The sequence below is a fragment of the Castor canadensis genome, chromosome 8, assembly GCF_047511655.1.
Source record: "Castor canadensis chromosome 8, mCasCan1.hap1v2, whole genome shotgun sequence".
Lineage (NCBI taxonomy): Eukaryota > Metazoa > Chordata > Mammalia > Rodentia > Castoridae > Castor > Castor canadensis.
This window is the reverse complement of record NC_133393.1, coordinates 63,826,487-63,839,985: the sequence shown is the minus strand read 5'-3', so window position 1 is coordinate 63,839,985 and position 13,499 is coordinate 63,826,487. Positions and strand designations below refer to the sequence as shown.

General features: G+C 35.0%; 1 protein-coding gene across 4 annotated transcripts in view; it reads right to left on the bottom strand.

Moving 5' to 3' along the window:
* Window positions 1-13,499, bottom strand: part of Ints13 (integrator complex subunit 13) — a 74,741-nt gene that overhangs the window by 44,000 nt on the left and 17,242 nt on the right. For all 4 annotated transcript variants that reach the window (XM_074083070.1, XM_074083069.1, XM_074083067.1 and 1 more), the window contains 2 exons: window positions 8,434-8,562; window positions 6,791-6,875 (listed from right to left, as the gene is read on the bottom strand). In XM_074083070.1, coding sequence (XP_073939171.1) covers window positions 6,791-6,875; window positions 8,434-8,562 — 214 coding nt within the window. The remainder of the gene's footprint in view (window positions 1-6,790; window positions 6,876-8,433; window positions 8,563-13,499) is intronic.

Sequence of the window (13,499 nt, the reverse complement as noted above, 5' to 3'; positions counted from 1 at the left end):
ACCTGATAAACACTTTAATTATATTAGTAGGATAAAAAAAATCAACATACTAAAATCAGTAGTTTTTCTATACATCATCAATGAACTTTTTGAGAACAAAATCAGGAAAATCCCAATTATAATAACTTCAAAAAAAGAAATATTTAGAAATATAACTAAACAAGGAGGTGAAAGACCACTACAATTCAAACTATAAAACACTAATGAAAGAAAGAAATTTAGGAAGACATTATAAGATGGAAAAACCTCCCATGTTCATGGATCCACAGGATATTGTGAAAATGGCTATACTACCAAAAATAATCTAAAGAGTCAATGCAATACCCATCAAAATCTCAATGACAGTCTTCATAGAAACAGAAAAACTCCAAATATCTGTATGGAAGCACTAAAAATCCCAAGTAGTCACAGCAATTTTGAGGTACAAGAACAATGTTCAAAGTATCGTAACATCTAGCCACAAATTACTACAAAATAGTAAAAAAAACAGCATGGTACTGACAAACACATAGACCAACAGACTGAGAAACAAGCTCACACAACTACAACAATCTGATTCTTGACAAAGATGCCAAAAAACATACCATGGAACAAAGACAGCTGTTTCAACAAATGGTGCTGGGAAAACTCTATATCCACACGTAGAAGATGGGAATTATACCCATCTCACCCTGTACAAAAAATTAATTCAAAATGGAACAATACCTTAATATAAGACCTCAAACTTTGAAACTAATTACTAGAGAGGAAAAACGGGGAAACCACATCAAGATATGGGCATAGGAAACTACTTCCTGAATAGAACTTTCATAGTTTAGGAAATGGGATTGTATCAAATTAAAAAGTTTCTGCACATCAAAGGAAATAATTATCAGGGTGATGAGACAACAAACAACATGGGAGAAAAATCTTTGCAAACTATTCATCTGACAAAGGGTTAATATCCAAAATATATAAACCACTCAGAAAATTAAACACCACAGGAACAACCCAGTTAATAAAAGGACAAATGAATAAAACAGTTCTAAGAAATACAAATAGTCAATAAATACATGAAGAAATGTGCAACATCCTTAGCCATAAAGGAAATTAAACTGAACACAACACTGAGATTCAACTTCACTCCAGTCAGATGGCTTTATTCAAGAAAACAAAAATAACAAATACTAGCAAGGATACAGGGGAAAAGGAAGTGAAATAATAAAAATAAGAGCTGAAATCAACGAAATAGAAACCAAAAAAACCATACAGAGAGTTAATGAAACAAAAAGTTGGTTCTTTGAAAAAATAAACAAGATCGACAGACCCATGGCAAACCTGGCTAAAATGAGGAGAGAAAAAACACCAATGAGTAGACTCAGGAATGCAAAAGGGGAGATAACAACAAACACCATGGAAGTCCAGGAAAACATCAGAGACTACTTCAAGAAACTATATTCAAATAAATTTGAAAATCTTAAAGAAACAGACAGATTTCTAGATACATATGATCATCCAAAATTGAACCAAGAGGATATTAATCACCTGAATAGATCTATAACACAAAATGAAATTGAAGCAGCAATCAAGAGTCTCCCCAAAAAGAAAAGTCCAGGACCTGATGGATTCTCTGCTGAATTCTATCAGACCTTTAAAGAACTGATACCAACCCTCCTTAAACTGTTCCATGAAATAGATAGGAAAGGAAAACTACCAAACACATTTTATGAAGGCAGGATTACACTTATCTCAAAACCAAGCAAGACACCTCCAGAAAGGAGAACTATAGGCCAATCTCCTTAATGAACACTGATGCAAAAATCCTCAACAAAATAATGGCAAACCGAATTCAACAACACATCAAAAAGATTATTCACCACAACCAAGTAGGCTTGATCATCTCAATAGATGCAGAAAAAGCCTTTGATAAAATCCAACACCATTTCATGATAAAAGCTCTAAGAAAACTAGGAAAAGAAGGAAAGTACCTCAACATTATAAAAGCTATATATGACAAACCTACAGCCAGCATTATATTTAACGGAGAAAAACTTAAACCATTCCCTCTAAAATCAGGAGCTAGACAAGGATGCCTTCTATCTCCACCCCTATTCAACATAGTACTGGAATTCCTAGCCAGAGCAATTAGGCAAGAAGAAGGAATACAAATAGGTAAAGAAACTGTCAAAATATCCCTATTTGCAGGCAATATGATCCTATACCTTAAAGACCCAAAAAAACTCTACTCAAAAGCTCCTAGACACCATCAATAGCTATAGCAAGGTAGCAGGATAAAAAATCAATGTAGACAAATCATTAGGATTTCTATACACTAACAATGAACAAACTGAGAAAGAATATATGAAAGCAATTCCATTTACAATAGCCTCAAAAAAAATCAAATACCTAGTTGTAAACCTAACAAAGGATGTGAACGACCTCTACAAGGAAAACTATAAACATCTGAAGAAAGAGACTGAGGAAGACTATAAAAAATGGAGAGCTCTCCCATGCTCATGGATTGGTAGAATCAACATAGTAAAAATGTCTATACTCCCAAAAGTAATCTACATGTTTAATGCAATTCCCGTCAAAATTCCAATGACATTCATTAACAAGACTGAAAAATCTACCATTAAAATTATAAGGAAACACAAGAGGCCACTAATAGCCAAGGGAATACTCAGTCAAAAGTACAATGCTGCAGGTATCACGATACCCGACTTCAAACTATATTACAAAGCAATAACAATAAAAAACAGCATGGTACTGGCACAAAAACAGACACAAAGACCAGTGGAACAGAATAGCGGACCCGGATATGAAGCCACACAACTATACCCAACTTGTCTTTGCCAAAGGCACTAAGAATATACGATGGAGAAAAGACAGCCTCTTCAACAAAAACTGCTGGGAAAACTGGTTGGCAGTCTGCAAAAAACTGAAACTAGATCCATGTATATCACCCTATACCAATATTAACCCATAATGGATCAAGGATATTAGTATCAGACCACAAACTCTAAAGTTGATACAGGAAATAGTAGGAAATACTCTGGAATTAGTAGGTATAAGTAAGAACTTTCTCAAGGGAACCCCAGCAGCACAGCAACTAAGAGATAGCATAGATAAATGGGACTTCATAAAATGAAAAAGTTTCTACTCAACAAAAGAAATTGTCTCTAAACTGAAGAGAACACCCACAGAGTGGGAGAAAATATTTGCCAGCTACACATCAGACAAAGGACTGATAACCAGAATATATAGGGAACTTGGAAAACTAAATTCTTCCAAAATTAATGAACCAATATGGAAATGGGCAAGTGAACTAAACAGAACTTTCTCAAAAGAAGAAATTCAAATGGCCAAAAAACACATGAAAAAATGCTCACCATCTCTAGCAATAAAGGAAATGCAAATTAAAACCACACTATGATTCCACCTCACCCCTGTTAGAATAGCCATCATTAGCAACACCACTAACAACAGGTATTGGCAAGGATGCGGGGAAAAAGGAACCCTCTTACACTGCTGGTGGGAATGTAAACTAGTACAACCACTCTGGAAAAACATTTGGAGGCTACTTAAAAAGCTAAACATTGATCTACCAGATGATCCAGCAATACCACTCTTGGGGATATACCCAAAAGACTGTGACACAGGTTACTCCAGAGGCACCTGCACACCCGTGTTTATTGCAGCACAATTCACAATAGCCAAGTTATGGAAACAGCCTAGATGCCCCACTACTGACGAATGGATTAAGAAAATGTGGTATTTATACACATGGAATTTTATGCAGCCATAAAGAAGAACGAAATGTTATCATTCGCTGGTAAATGGATGGAATTGGAGAACATCATTCTGAGTGAGGTTAGCCTGGCCCAAAAGACCAAAAATCATATGTTCTCCCTCATATGTGGACATTAGAACAAGGGGATTGGACTTTGATCACATGATAAAAGCGAGAGCACACAAGGGAGGTATGAGGATGAGTAAAATGTCTAAAAAACTAGATAGCATTTGTTGCCCTCAATGCAGAGAAACTAAAGCAGGTATTTTAAAGCAACTGAGGCCAATAGGAGAAGGGGACCAGGAACTAGAGAAAAGGTTAGATCAAGAAGAATTAACCTAGAAGGTAACACACATGCACAGGAAATCAATGCGAGTCAACTCCCTGTACAGCTATCCTTATCTCAACTAGCAAAAACCCTTGGTCCTTCCCATTATTGCTTATAGTCTCTCTTCAACAAAATTAGAGATAAGGGCAAAATAGTTTCTGCCGGGTAGGAAGGGGTTGGGGGGGGGAAAGAGGGGTAAGAGTGCGGGTGGGGGAAGGGGGGAGAAATGACCCAAACATTGTATGCAAATATGAATTTAAAAAATAGGTAAAAAAAAAAATTTAAGCACTACAATGGTTCCTCTCTGCCCACACCATTAAATGATGAAATAACATGGTTTAATATTCAGTGAACACTTAGGGAATATAAAATGCACAACTAATTAGTCTGAATCCTAATGAATTTATTTACAAGAAACATAAGCTAAATAGTCTTGGAAGTAAATGTGTAAAGAGATAAAATAGTGACTGTTTTCTATCTTAGTGGAGCCCACAGTAAAGGTCAGTTAATCAAATAACTAACAAATGTAAAACTACAAAATTGACTAAGCTTTGAAGAAGATGTATATAGCAATATAAGCAACTCTAACAGAGAGATTTCATCTACTCTAAGACACTAAGGGAAGCTTCTTTCAGAAGTGAAGATTGATGTGAGTTCTAAGAAAATGCATAGAAATTAACTAAAGAAATGGAAGAAAATGTATTCTGGCAAAGGGAACAGCTGACGCCAAAGTCCTGTGGCAACAGGAAGCATGAAGGTTACCAGGTTTGCATGGATGTAACACAGACACGAGTATGCTGTAATATGAGGCAAGGAGGAAGGGTCACACAATTCAGGGCCTAAGACATTTAAGCAGTCTTGTCTGTGTCCTAGAGACAGCAGAAAAGCATTGGAGGGTTTTAAGCTAATGGAAAGATGGTCAAGATTAGCATTTTTAAAGACTCATTAAGAGGCTACTATGGGATGGTAGGTAAGAAAATTATAGGCTTCATTAGGAAAATGGTAATGGGTAGCAGAGATGTAGATATGAGTGTATTTGAGAGGTCCTAAGTAGGTGAAATCAAGAAAATGTGACAATGATAAATTAATTATAAAGAAAGACAGACAGATGTCTCAAAGATGATTCTGAGGTTTCTGCCATACATTAACTGCGTAGACTGAACAAGGCCATTCACTGAACAAGGGAAATGAAAAGACTAGTTCAGGAGGCAGAGCTCTTAAGTTGTTCTGAGCATGTGGAGTATCAGATGCTTGGAAATACAAAATACAATTAGGTGGTACAATATATAGATCTGGAGCTTAGAAGAGATAACTTGGCTAACATATGAGCCTACTACTCACCAAGATCCAGTTCTATTGTTACCTGTTCAGCAAAGCTTGCCTCTTAAGAGACATAATCAAACGTAGCCTCTTGTGTTCCCACAGTACTGTGTTTCTATTGCTACAACAACATTTTACATGTGTAATATACATAACTACAGGTCAGGCTAACAATTATTTTAGGGACATTATTTTTTATTACCAAAGATATTTTAAAATTTCTTATAAGTTTAAAAGTTAATATTTTAAAAAACTGATATAATCCCACAGGTTCTTAGCAATTTCCATGAGTTATATTTTCAAAAACTAGTCTCTACATGCCTTTGTTAAACATTAACAGATACAGTTATCATAAGAGTTTTGTCCTGTTAGCAATTCAGTAGATAAATTCCAAGATTCTACAGATATGTAACAAATGTTATGATTGGCTCAAGATTACACTTGAGAATAGATACATACAACATGACGAAAATCAACCATTGAAGCCTGGAGCTGGTGGCTCATGCCTACAATCCTACCTACACAGGAGGCAGACATCAGGAAGATCTCAGATCGAAGCCAGCCCCCCGGCAAATAGATCATGAGACCCTACCTTGAAAATAACCCACCACAAAAGTGGGGCTGGCAGAGTGGCTCAAGTGGTAAAAGTGCCTGTCTAACAAGTGTGAAGCCCAGAGTTCAAACCCCAATGCCATCAAAAAATAATCAACCATCTAATTCTCCAACAGCATCAATCTGCATAGAGAGCATTCTAAAGAATTTAGCCAAATGTGAAGGTTTAAAGGCTTTTAAAATGACGTTCAAATCTTAAAATTCCCTTGAATTTTAAATTGGATGAAGTATTACAATTCATCTAATCCAACAGCTGTAATTTACAAAGCATGCCTAAAAACACATAGTCCTTGGCAACTGGTGGCAAAGCTTTAGCTAAAGCTCTTATCTCCTCCAGTCTTCTCCCCTAAACCACGACAATGTGATTACAGAAATCATGGTTTGGAAGATAATACCTACTAACTGAAAACCTTATGGGAAGAAAAAGAAAACATAATTTCAAGATTTTTATCCAATACAAATTCTTTCAAGTCTCCTATTGTTGTTTCCCTTTGCCAAGGAAGTTTGCCTACAGGAGAGGAACTACAATAACAATATGAGTTTGGAAAAACTTAATTTTTGTACCACTAGTGTAGTTTCTCCAAAAGTAAATTCTACAGAAATCAGTTCCATGGTCACTAATAGGGGATATGGTCAAATAGGTCTAGAGAGAGATGAACTCAAGTTATTCAGATTTGTTTACTGAAGAGCTTCTCAGAGCTGTAAATATGTTTTCGTTTGTTAGATCTTACCAAACAGTACTTTCAAATGACTCTTACCGCTTTTCAAGAAATCTACATGTGCATCTTTGTGATGAAGTAGTTCCACATCATAATTGGCAGATGTGTTAGCATGCTGTTCTTCCTTCAAGCAAAATTTAAAACATTTAAAATAACTTCACTATGCTTTCAAAATAATGAAATTAATTACTCATTTTGCATTTGCGTTTCAGCTACAATAATGGGATAGGCTGCTCAGATGTTGCTCTATTTAAAGATGCAATAGTTTTACACAGCACTATTAAGTCTTTTTAAAATCTACTGGCTATATATAGGCAATAAAATAATAATTTTCTTACATTATGACAGAATTAATATAGATGCCTAATACAGAAATTTGGGGAATTTTTAATTCCAAATGTATTGACTCATCAATAGTTTTCATACATAAATAAAATATATTGAAGTAATTTATATAAGCTGAAAGTGAAATAGTGGTTAAAAAGAAGAAATAGCATCTTTAAATACCTGCAGTGAATTAGTGAACACCAATTAAAATAGCAAGTAAAAACTAATAAACAAGTTTAACAACTTGTTTACAAAGTAAACAGGAATTTCAACATTATCTATTTACCAAAATGGACAAAGATTAAAGAGTCACACCAGAAGCACACAAATGTCAAATTCAATAAGTAAGTTATCTGTTATGCTCATAGTGCATTTCTTATAAAATTTATATATTAAAAGTACCCTTATTATGTTATTTTACTTTCCAAGTGTTTCTACATCAAAAAGTTCTAAAGTGTCAGCCTAAAATTTCTAGTAAAGAGCTAGCTAATGGAATTAGGAGGAAATTAATAATGAAAGAATTTAGTATTCCTAACACTGAGTGTTGGTAACTGAGCCTGAGCATGGTAGTACACAGCTGTAATCCCAGTATTGAGGAGGCTGAGGCAGGAAGATCATGAGTTTGAAACCAGCCTGGACTATATAGGGAGACCCTATTCTCTCCTCCAAAATTGAAACTGCACTGTAAGAAAACCAATGTGATTTTGTAGGTATAGTAGTTACTTTATATTTTAGATATAATCAATAAAATTAAATTTCACTCAGTAACAATTAATCTAAAGCTTATAATGGGCCAGACATTGGTGCTAGTCTTAGACAACTTAGTGATAATATAATGCAAATGAATAGCAATTGGTTACTAAGAAAATCCACTATAAAATCATAAGACCTGTATTTATGATTTTATTTTTATTTTAAAAATAATAATCTAACTGGAAGTTATTTTTCCCTAGTTAGATCTATTAGTTTTAAACATCTTTACGCTGGGTGATCAAGACAAAAATATAGGACATAAAAGATCTACTAGAACATACAAAGTAAGTAAAATCTAACAGCACAGTTGTCAGGAAAAGAATCACAGAAAAATAATGATGAAAATAATAACATAATTTTTTAAAAATCTCATATGACACAATCTTATTAGAAATAAAAATACAGCATTTTGTTCTGTGATTCTTTCTTGTTAGTTTTCAGTATTTACTGACCTGGTCAAAGACACTGAATGTAGGCTAGCAAAACAGAAAATATGATACGGGGAAAAATGTAAAGTTCAAATTAAAATGAATATTACAGGTCAAACAAATGTTTAAAAAGCAAAGTACAGGTTTCAAATAGCAGAAAACAGAACTGCCTACCTTCATTGGAATATTGGTAATAGTAGTTGAAGCCAAGTCGAAATGTTGCTGTACTAAAATATTCAATTTGGTAGCAAGATGCCGTCCTGCACGAACACTATGAACTTCGCTGGTTAAAACAGGAGACAACTACAGAAAGGTATGCAAGAAAAATAACCCATACAACATTAGTTCATTGTAACCTAGTGCTAAATCTTTAACTCTAAATCCACAAAAATTAAGTGGTATTGCCTTTTAGAACTTGAGGGGAGGAAAGTCCAGAAGTTAACCATAATAATTATAGCAATAAATTTTCATATATTCATTCAACACATACATATTAATCAGTTTACTATATGCCAGAAACTGAGCCACTGGGCAATACAATAGCGAACAGATGCAATATTATCCTCTTGAAACTTAATCTTTCATTGAAATGTATTTTTCATTTGCATCTTTTACTCTTAATTATCTATAGGCAAAATGGACTTGAAGTATTTTAGAGAAATACTGTAGAAAAAACCAATTTGTTTTGTATAAGACAAAACCCTGCAGATAAAACATAAAAAAACACTGTGGTAATCACCACAAGTGTCTCACTTATCACCAATACATGAGATGAGGCAGCCAAAAGTTACTTACAAAAACTTTTGTACAAAAAATACTTACAATAACTTTTAGTACAAAAGATAACACAAAAGCTTACTTTCTCCAGGGCAATAATATTTATTATTAATAAAATTTTTAGTTATCACAAAGTAAAACCAATATATTGCCATATTACTGATAGAAAAATTGTTAGTAAACAGGTGAAACACTAGAAACCACCTAAAAACATAAGAGATAATGTTTTAAAAGTACCACTTAATTATAAAAATTCATAGACCAAAGTAATACAAGTTTATATTAAAAAATACAAAATAATTTAGAACATAAGAACATATACATTATATTAACATACATAGGTATGTATTTCTAAACATAGACTAAAAATAGAGAACAATGTGATGTAAATCCATTTAACAAAAAACAGAATCTTTTCACTTAAAATTATTCAAATTTGAGGAAGGGAAGTAAAATGGTAGATTTGAGGCATCTACCATTTGCCTCCATGAATGAGAAAAGTCGGATAAATAAGGAGACTATATGCCAAAGAGAAAAAGGGAGAGACCCATGAAATAGGTGGCAGGAGACCAGAAAAGGAAAACCACCCATGGGTGGGAAAGGGGAACTAAGACAAGCATAATGTAAGGAAAAGGGCTCCAGAGGTAAGTCTGGAGCCTTAAATCTGCATGGAGGCTTGATAAGACTTAGTGTGGACACAAGAAGCTGGTAGGGATTTAGATTCTTCACAATGAGTAACTTGAGTGTGGGGTGAGAGCTGTGTGCTCCATACACTGAATGGTCCAAGCAGTGAGCCTGAAAGCAGAAGGCAGCAAAAACCTTAGGCAGAGCATGTCATCCATGTGTTCTGAGCTGCTACCGGCTGGGTGCAATCCCGTTGATGGAGGGCAACCCTGCCTGCTCAGATCTCTCAGCAATACAAGAAGTTCCACTCCCTATCTACAGAAGATATGTAATCCCAAACAACTCTGCCAGCAAAGTACTAAGAGAATTCGAAGTTCCACCCATCCCCAACCCCAGTATACAGAGCCTGTTATGATCCCAAAACAACTCCACCAGCAAAGCACTTTAAGAGAATTAGTCTGGAGTGTGTTACCCAAGCAGTCCATGCTACCACCGCCCCCACCCCCAGAGCAAACCCACCAGCAGAGAGTAGCCCCACCCACTCAAATCTCAGCAACAAACCAGAAAGTTCCAGTCCCTCCATTTATGGAGGCTGTGTCATCTCAAAACAACCTACCTGCCATGGAAGCTGGGAGCTTCCATGTGTTGTAAAAATCTCTATCCTGGGAAAACCAGCCTGGAAGACCAAAAACTTCCAGAGGTGCAATCCCACTCCTCTAAAGCTGTTCCCATAATAACTGTGGCAAGCTGCAACTAGAGAGGGCAAGTCACTATCCAGAGGAATTCAGCAATAACCATAACTGGAACACATGGATGGATCACTGAGGACCAAAGATTGAAGAACACTGCAGGCATGGACAGAGCTTAACCAGTATCCAGCAAGAAATATAAACTTTCAGCTAGAAATATAAATATTTTTCTTAAATTTGTTTTCTTTTCATTGTTTTTTTTCTAGCTTGTTTTCTCTTTGTTGGACTTTTTTTCCCTTATTTCTGCTTATTTCTACAACCACTCTCTATTTCTCTGTTGAAACTCTTCCTACTTCCTTCCTTTCCTCACCCCATCCCTTATACTTCTCAACTTCCAATTTTTATATGTTCAAACAGTGTAAAAGAACCAGATCATCCCTTAGGAACCAGAGTTTTGTTTCCATTAACCATATTAGGGAGGCAGATAAAAGTTCTAATTGTTTCTTAGTTATTAAAATATTTGATTTATTCTTGAATTGTTGACCTTGTTTCTGCAGTAGGTTCTCTGACACATGCTAGGAAAAAAGAAACTTACCCCACAGATGAGTAAATCAGGGTAGAAATTTAAATATAAAGAAGCAAGAGAATTCAGAAGCCTACCCTTAAAAAATGATCAATGATCTCCAAGAGGATTCAAATAACAGATAAATAAGGTTAGGAAATCAATTCAAGACCTAGACAAGAAAATCATCAACATGGATGAGAAACTCAGCAAAGAAATGGAAATTATGAAAGGAAAAAAAAAAGTAGAAATGTTAGAAATGAAAGTCTTAATAAATCAAATAAAAGCCACTTTGATAGTATTATCAGTAGACAAGAACAATCAGAAGAAAGAATATCAAGAAATGGAAGACAAGACTGAAGAAATATTGGATTCTGACAATCACAAAGGATAAAATGAATACCTACAATTACATATACAGGAACTCTAGAACAAGATCAAAAGACCAAACCCAAGAAATCATGGGGTTGAAGGAGCAGAAATTAAAGGCAGAGGAAACCTATTTGATCAAATCATAGCAGAAAAATTCCCAAATCTAGGTAATGACATAGACAGCCTTATAAAGGAGGCATTTTAAACTCCAAATAGACATGACCAGAAAAGAAAAACTCCCAAGTCATATCATAATTAAAGTGACAAGATTAGACAAAAAAGAAACGATGCTGAAAGCTGCAAGAAAAAAGTGCCAACTTACATACAAAAGTGTGTAAGAACTCCTCAGACCTTCCAGTACAAACCATAAAAGCTATGGATACATGGAACAATATGTTTCAAACACAAAAAGAAAATAACTGCCAATCTAGGATACTATATCCAGCAAAACTATCCTTCAATCTCAATAGAAAAAAAGGACATTCCAGGATAAGGATAAGTTAAAGAGGTTTAGGTCCACCAAGCCTTCATTACAGAAGATACTTAAGGGAATACTACACATGGAATAGGAAGAAAAAACACTGGTCACAAACACAAGTGCCAAGAAAGAATAAAATTCAAAAGGGAAACTGATGAACCCATGAAGGCCAGCAAAGTACCAAGCAGGTTCAATTCAGTGAGTAAGCAAAACTCGAACATGAACAATGGTAAAAATAAACAACACTAGACTCAACATAGATCGAACAATCTGCTGTCTACAAGAAGCTCCTCACAACTAAAGACACAAACTCAAAGTGAAAGGATGAAAAAAGATATACCAAGCGAGTAGAACTCAAAAGCAAGCAGGAGTAGCTATTTTCATAATAGACAAAGCATGTTTTAAGCAAAAATCAGAAGAGATAAAGTCACTACAAAGTAATAAAAGAACACATCCTTATTCTAAATATCTATGCACAAAAACTGGTATGCCCAAGGTCATTAAAAAAAACACTTCTGAGGACAGATAAGATCTAAGTACAACAGTGAGAGACTTCAACACCTGACTCTCAGCAGAACATCCAGACAAAAAAATTAACAAATATATCTTAGAACTAAATAATACCATGTATGAAATGGACTTAAAAATACATCCAGAATATTCTATCCAACAGTGGCAGATTGCACATTTTTTTCAGCAACCCAGAGAACTTTCTCTAAGATATATCATATCTTAGGCCATAATCTCAAAAAACACAATACTTGTACTCCAATAGACCATAATGGAAAAGACTACAAAGCAATGGCAAAGAAAAGTATGAGACCCATTCAAACTCATGGAAATTAAACACACTTTTGATTCATCAATGGGTCACTGAAAAAATTAGAGAAGAAATTCCTAAATTCAAATGAAAACACAATTTAGCAGAAATTGTGGGACAAAGCAAAGGCAATGTCAAGAAAAAAGTTCATACCTATGAGCATCCACATAAGAAAATTACAGCTCTCAAATAAACAACCTCAAATTCTTAGAACAACAACAAGCCAATACCAACCATAGATGGAATGAATTATAAAAATCAGGGAAGAGTGCAGATTCCCCCATAAAGAAAAAGAAAAATCAGGGAAGAAATTGATGAAATGGAGACCACAAGAACAACACAACAAATTAATGAAATAAAAAGTTGGGTCTTTGAAAAGATAAACAGTACTGACAAACCTTTAGTTAGCCAAACTTACCAAATGAAGAAAGAAAAGCCTTTATTTATTATAAATAAAGGGAATTATAAAAAGGGGGGGAGAATATGACACCAATGAAATTCAGATCATATATGAGTATTTTCAAAATTTATACTCCAGCAAACTGGAAAATCAATAAAGTGATAAATTACTTAACACATTTGACCCAACCAAATTGAACCAAGATGACGGGGGTGTAGGGTTGGGCTAGTAGTTCATACCTATAATCCTAGCTTCTTGGGAGGGCAAGATAGGGAGAATGGTGATTCAAAGCCAACCCAGACAAAAAGTTTGTGAGACCCCTCCCATCTCAAACAAAAGCTTTGTACAATGGTGCACACCTGTCATCCAAATCACACAGGTCCCAAAATCAGGAGGATTTTAGCTGGCCAGCCCAGGCAAAAAATTTTGTAAGACCCCAACTCAATGGAAAAAAAAACTAGGCATGGGGGCATACACCTGTCACTCAGCAACAACAAGGACAGTAAAATAGGAAGACC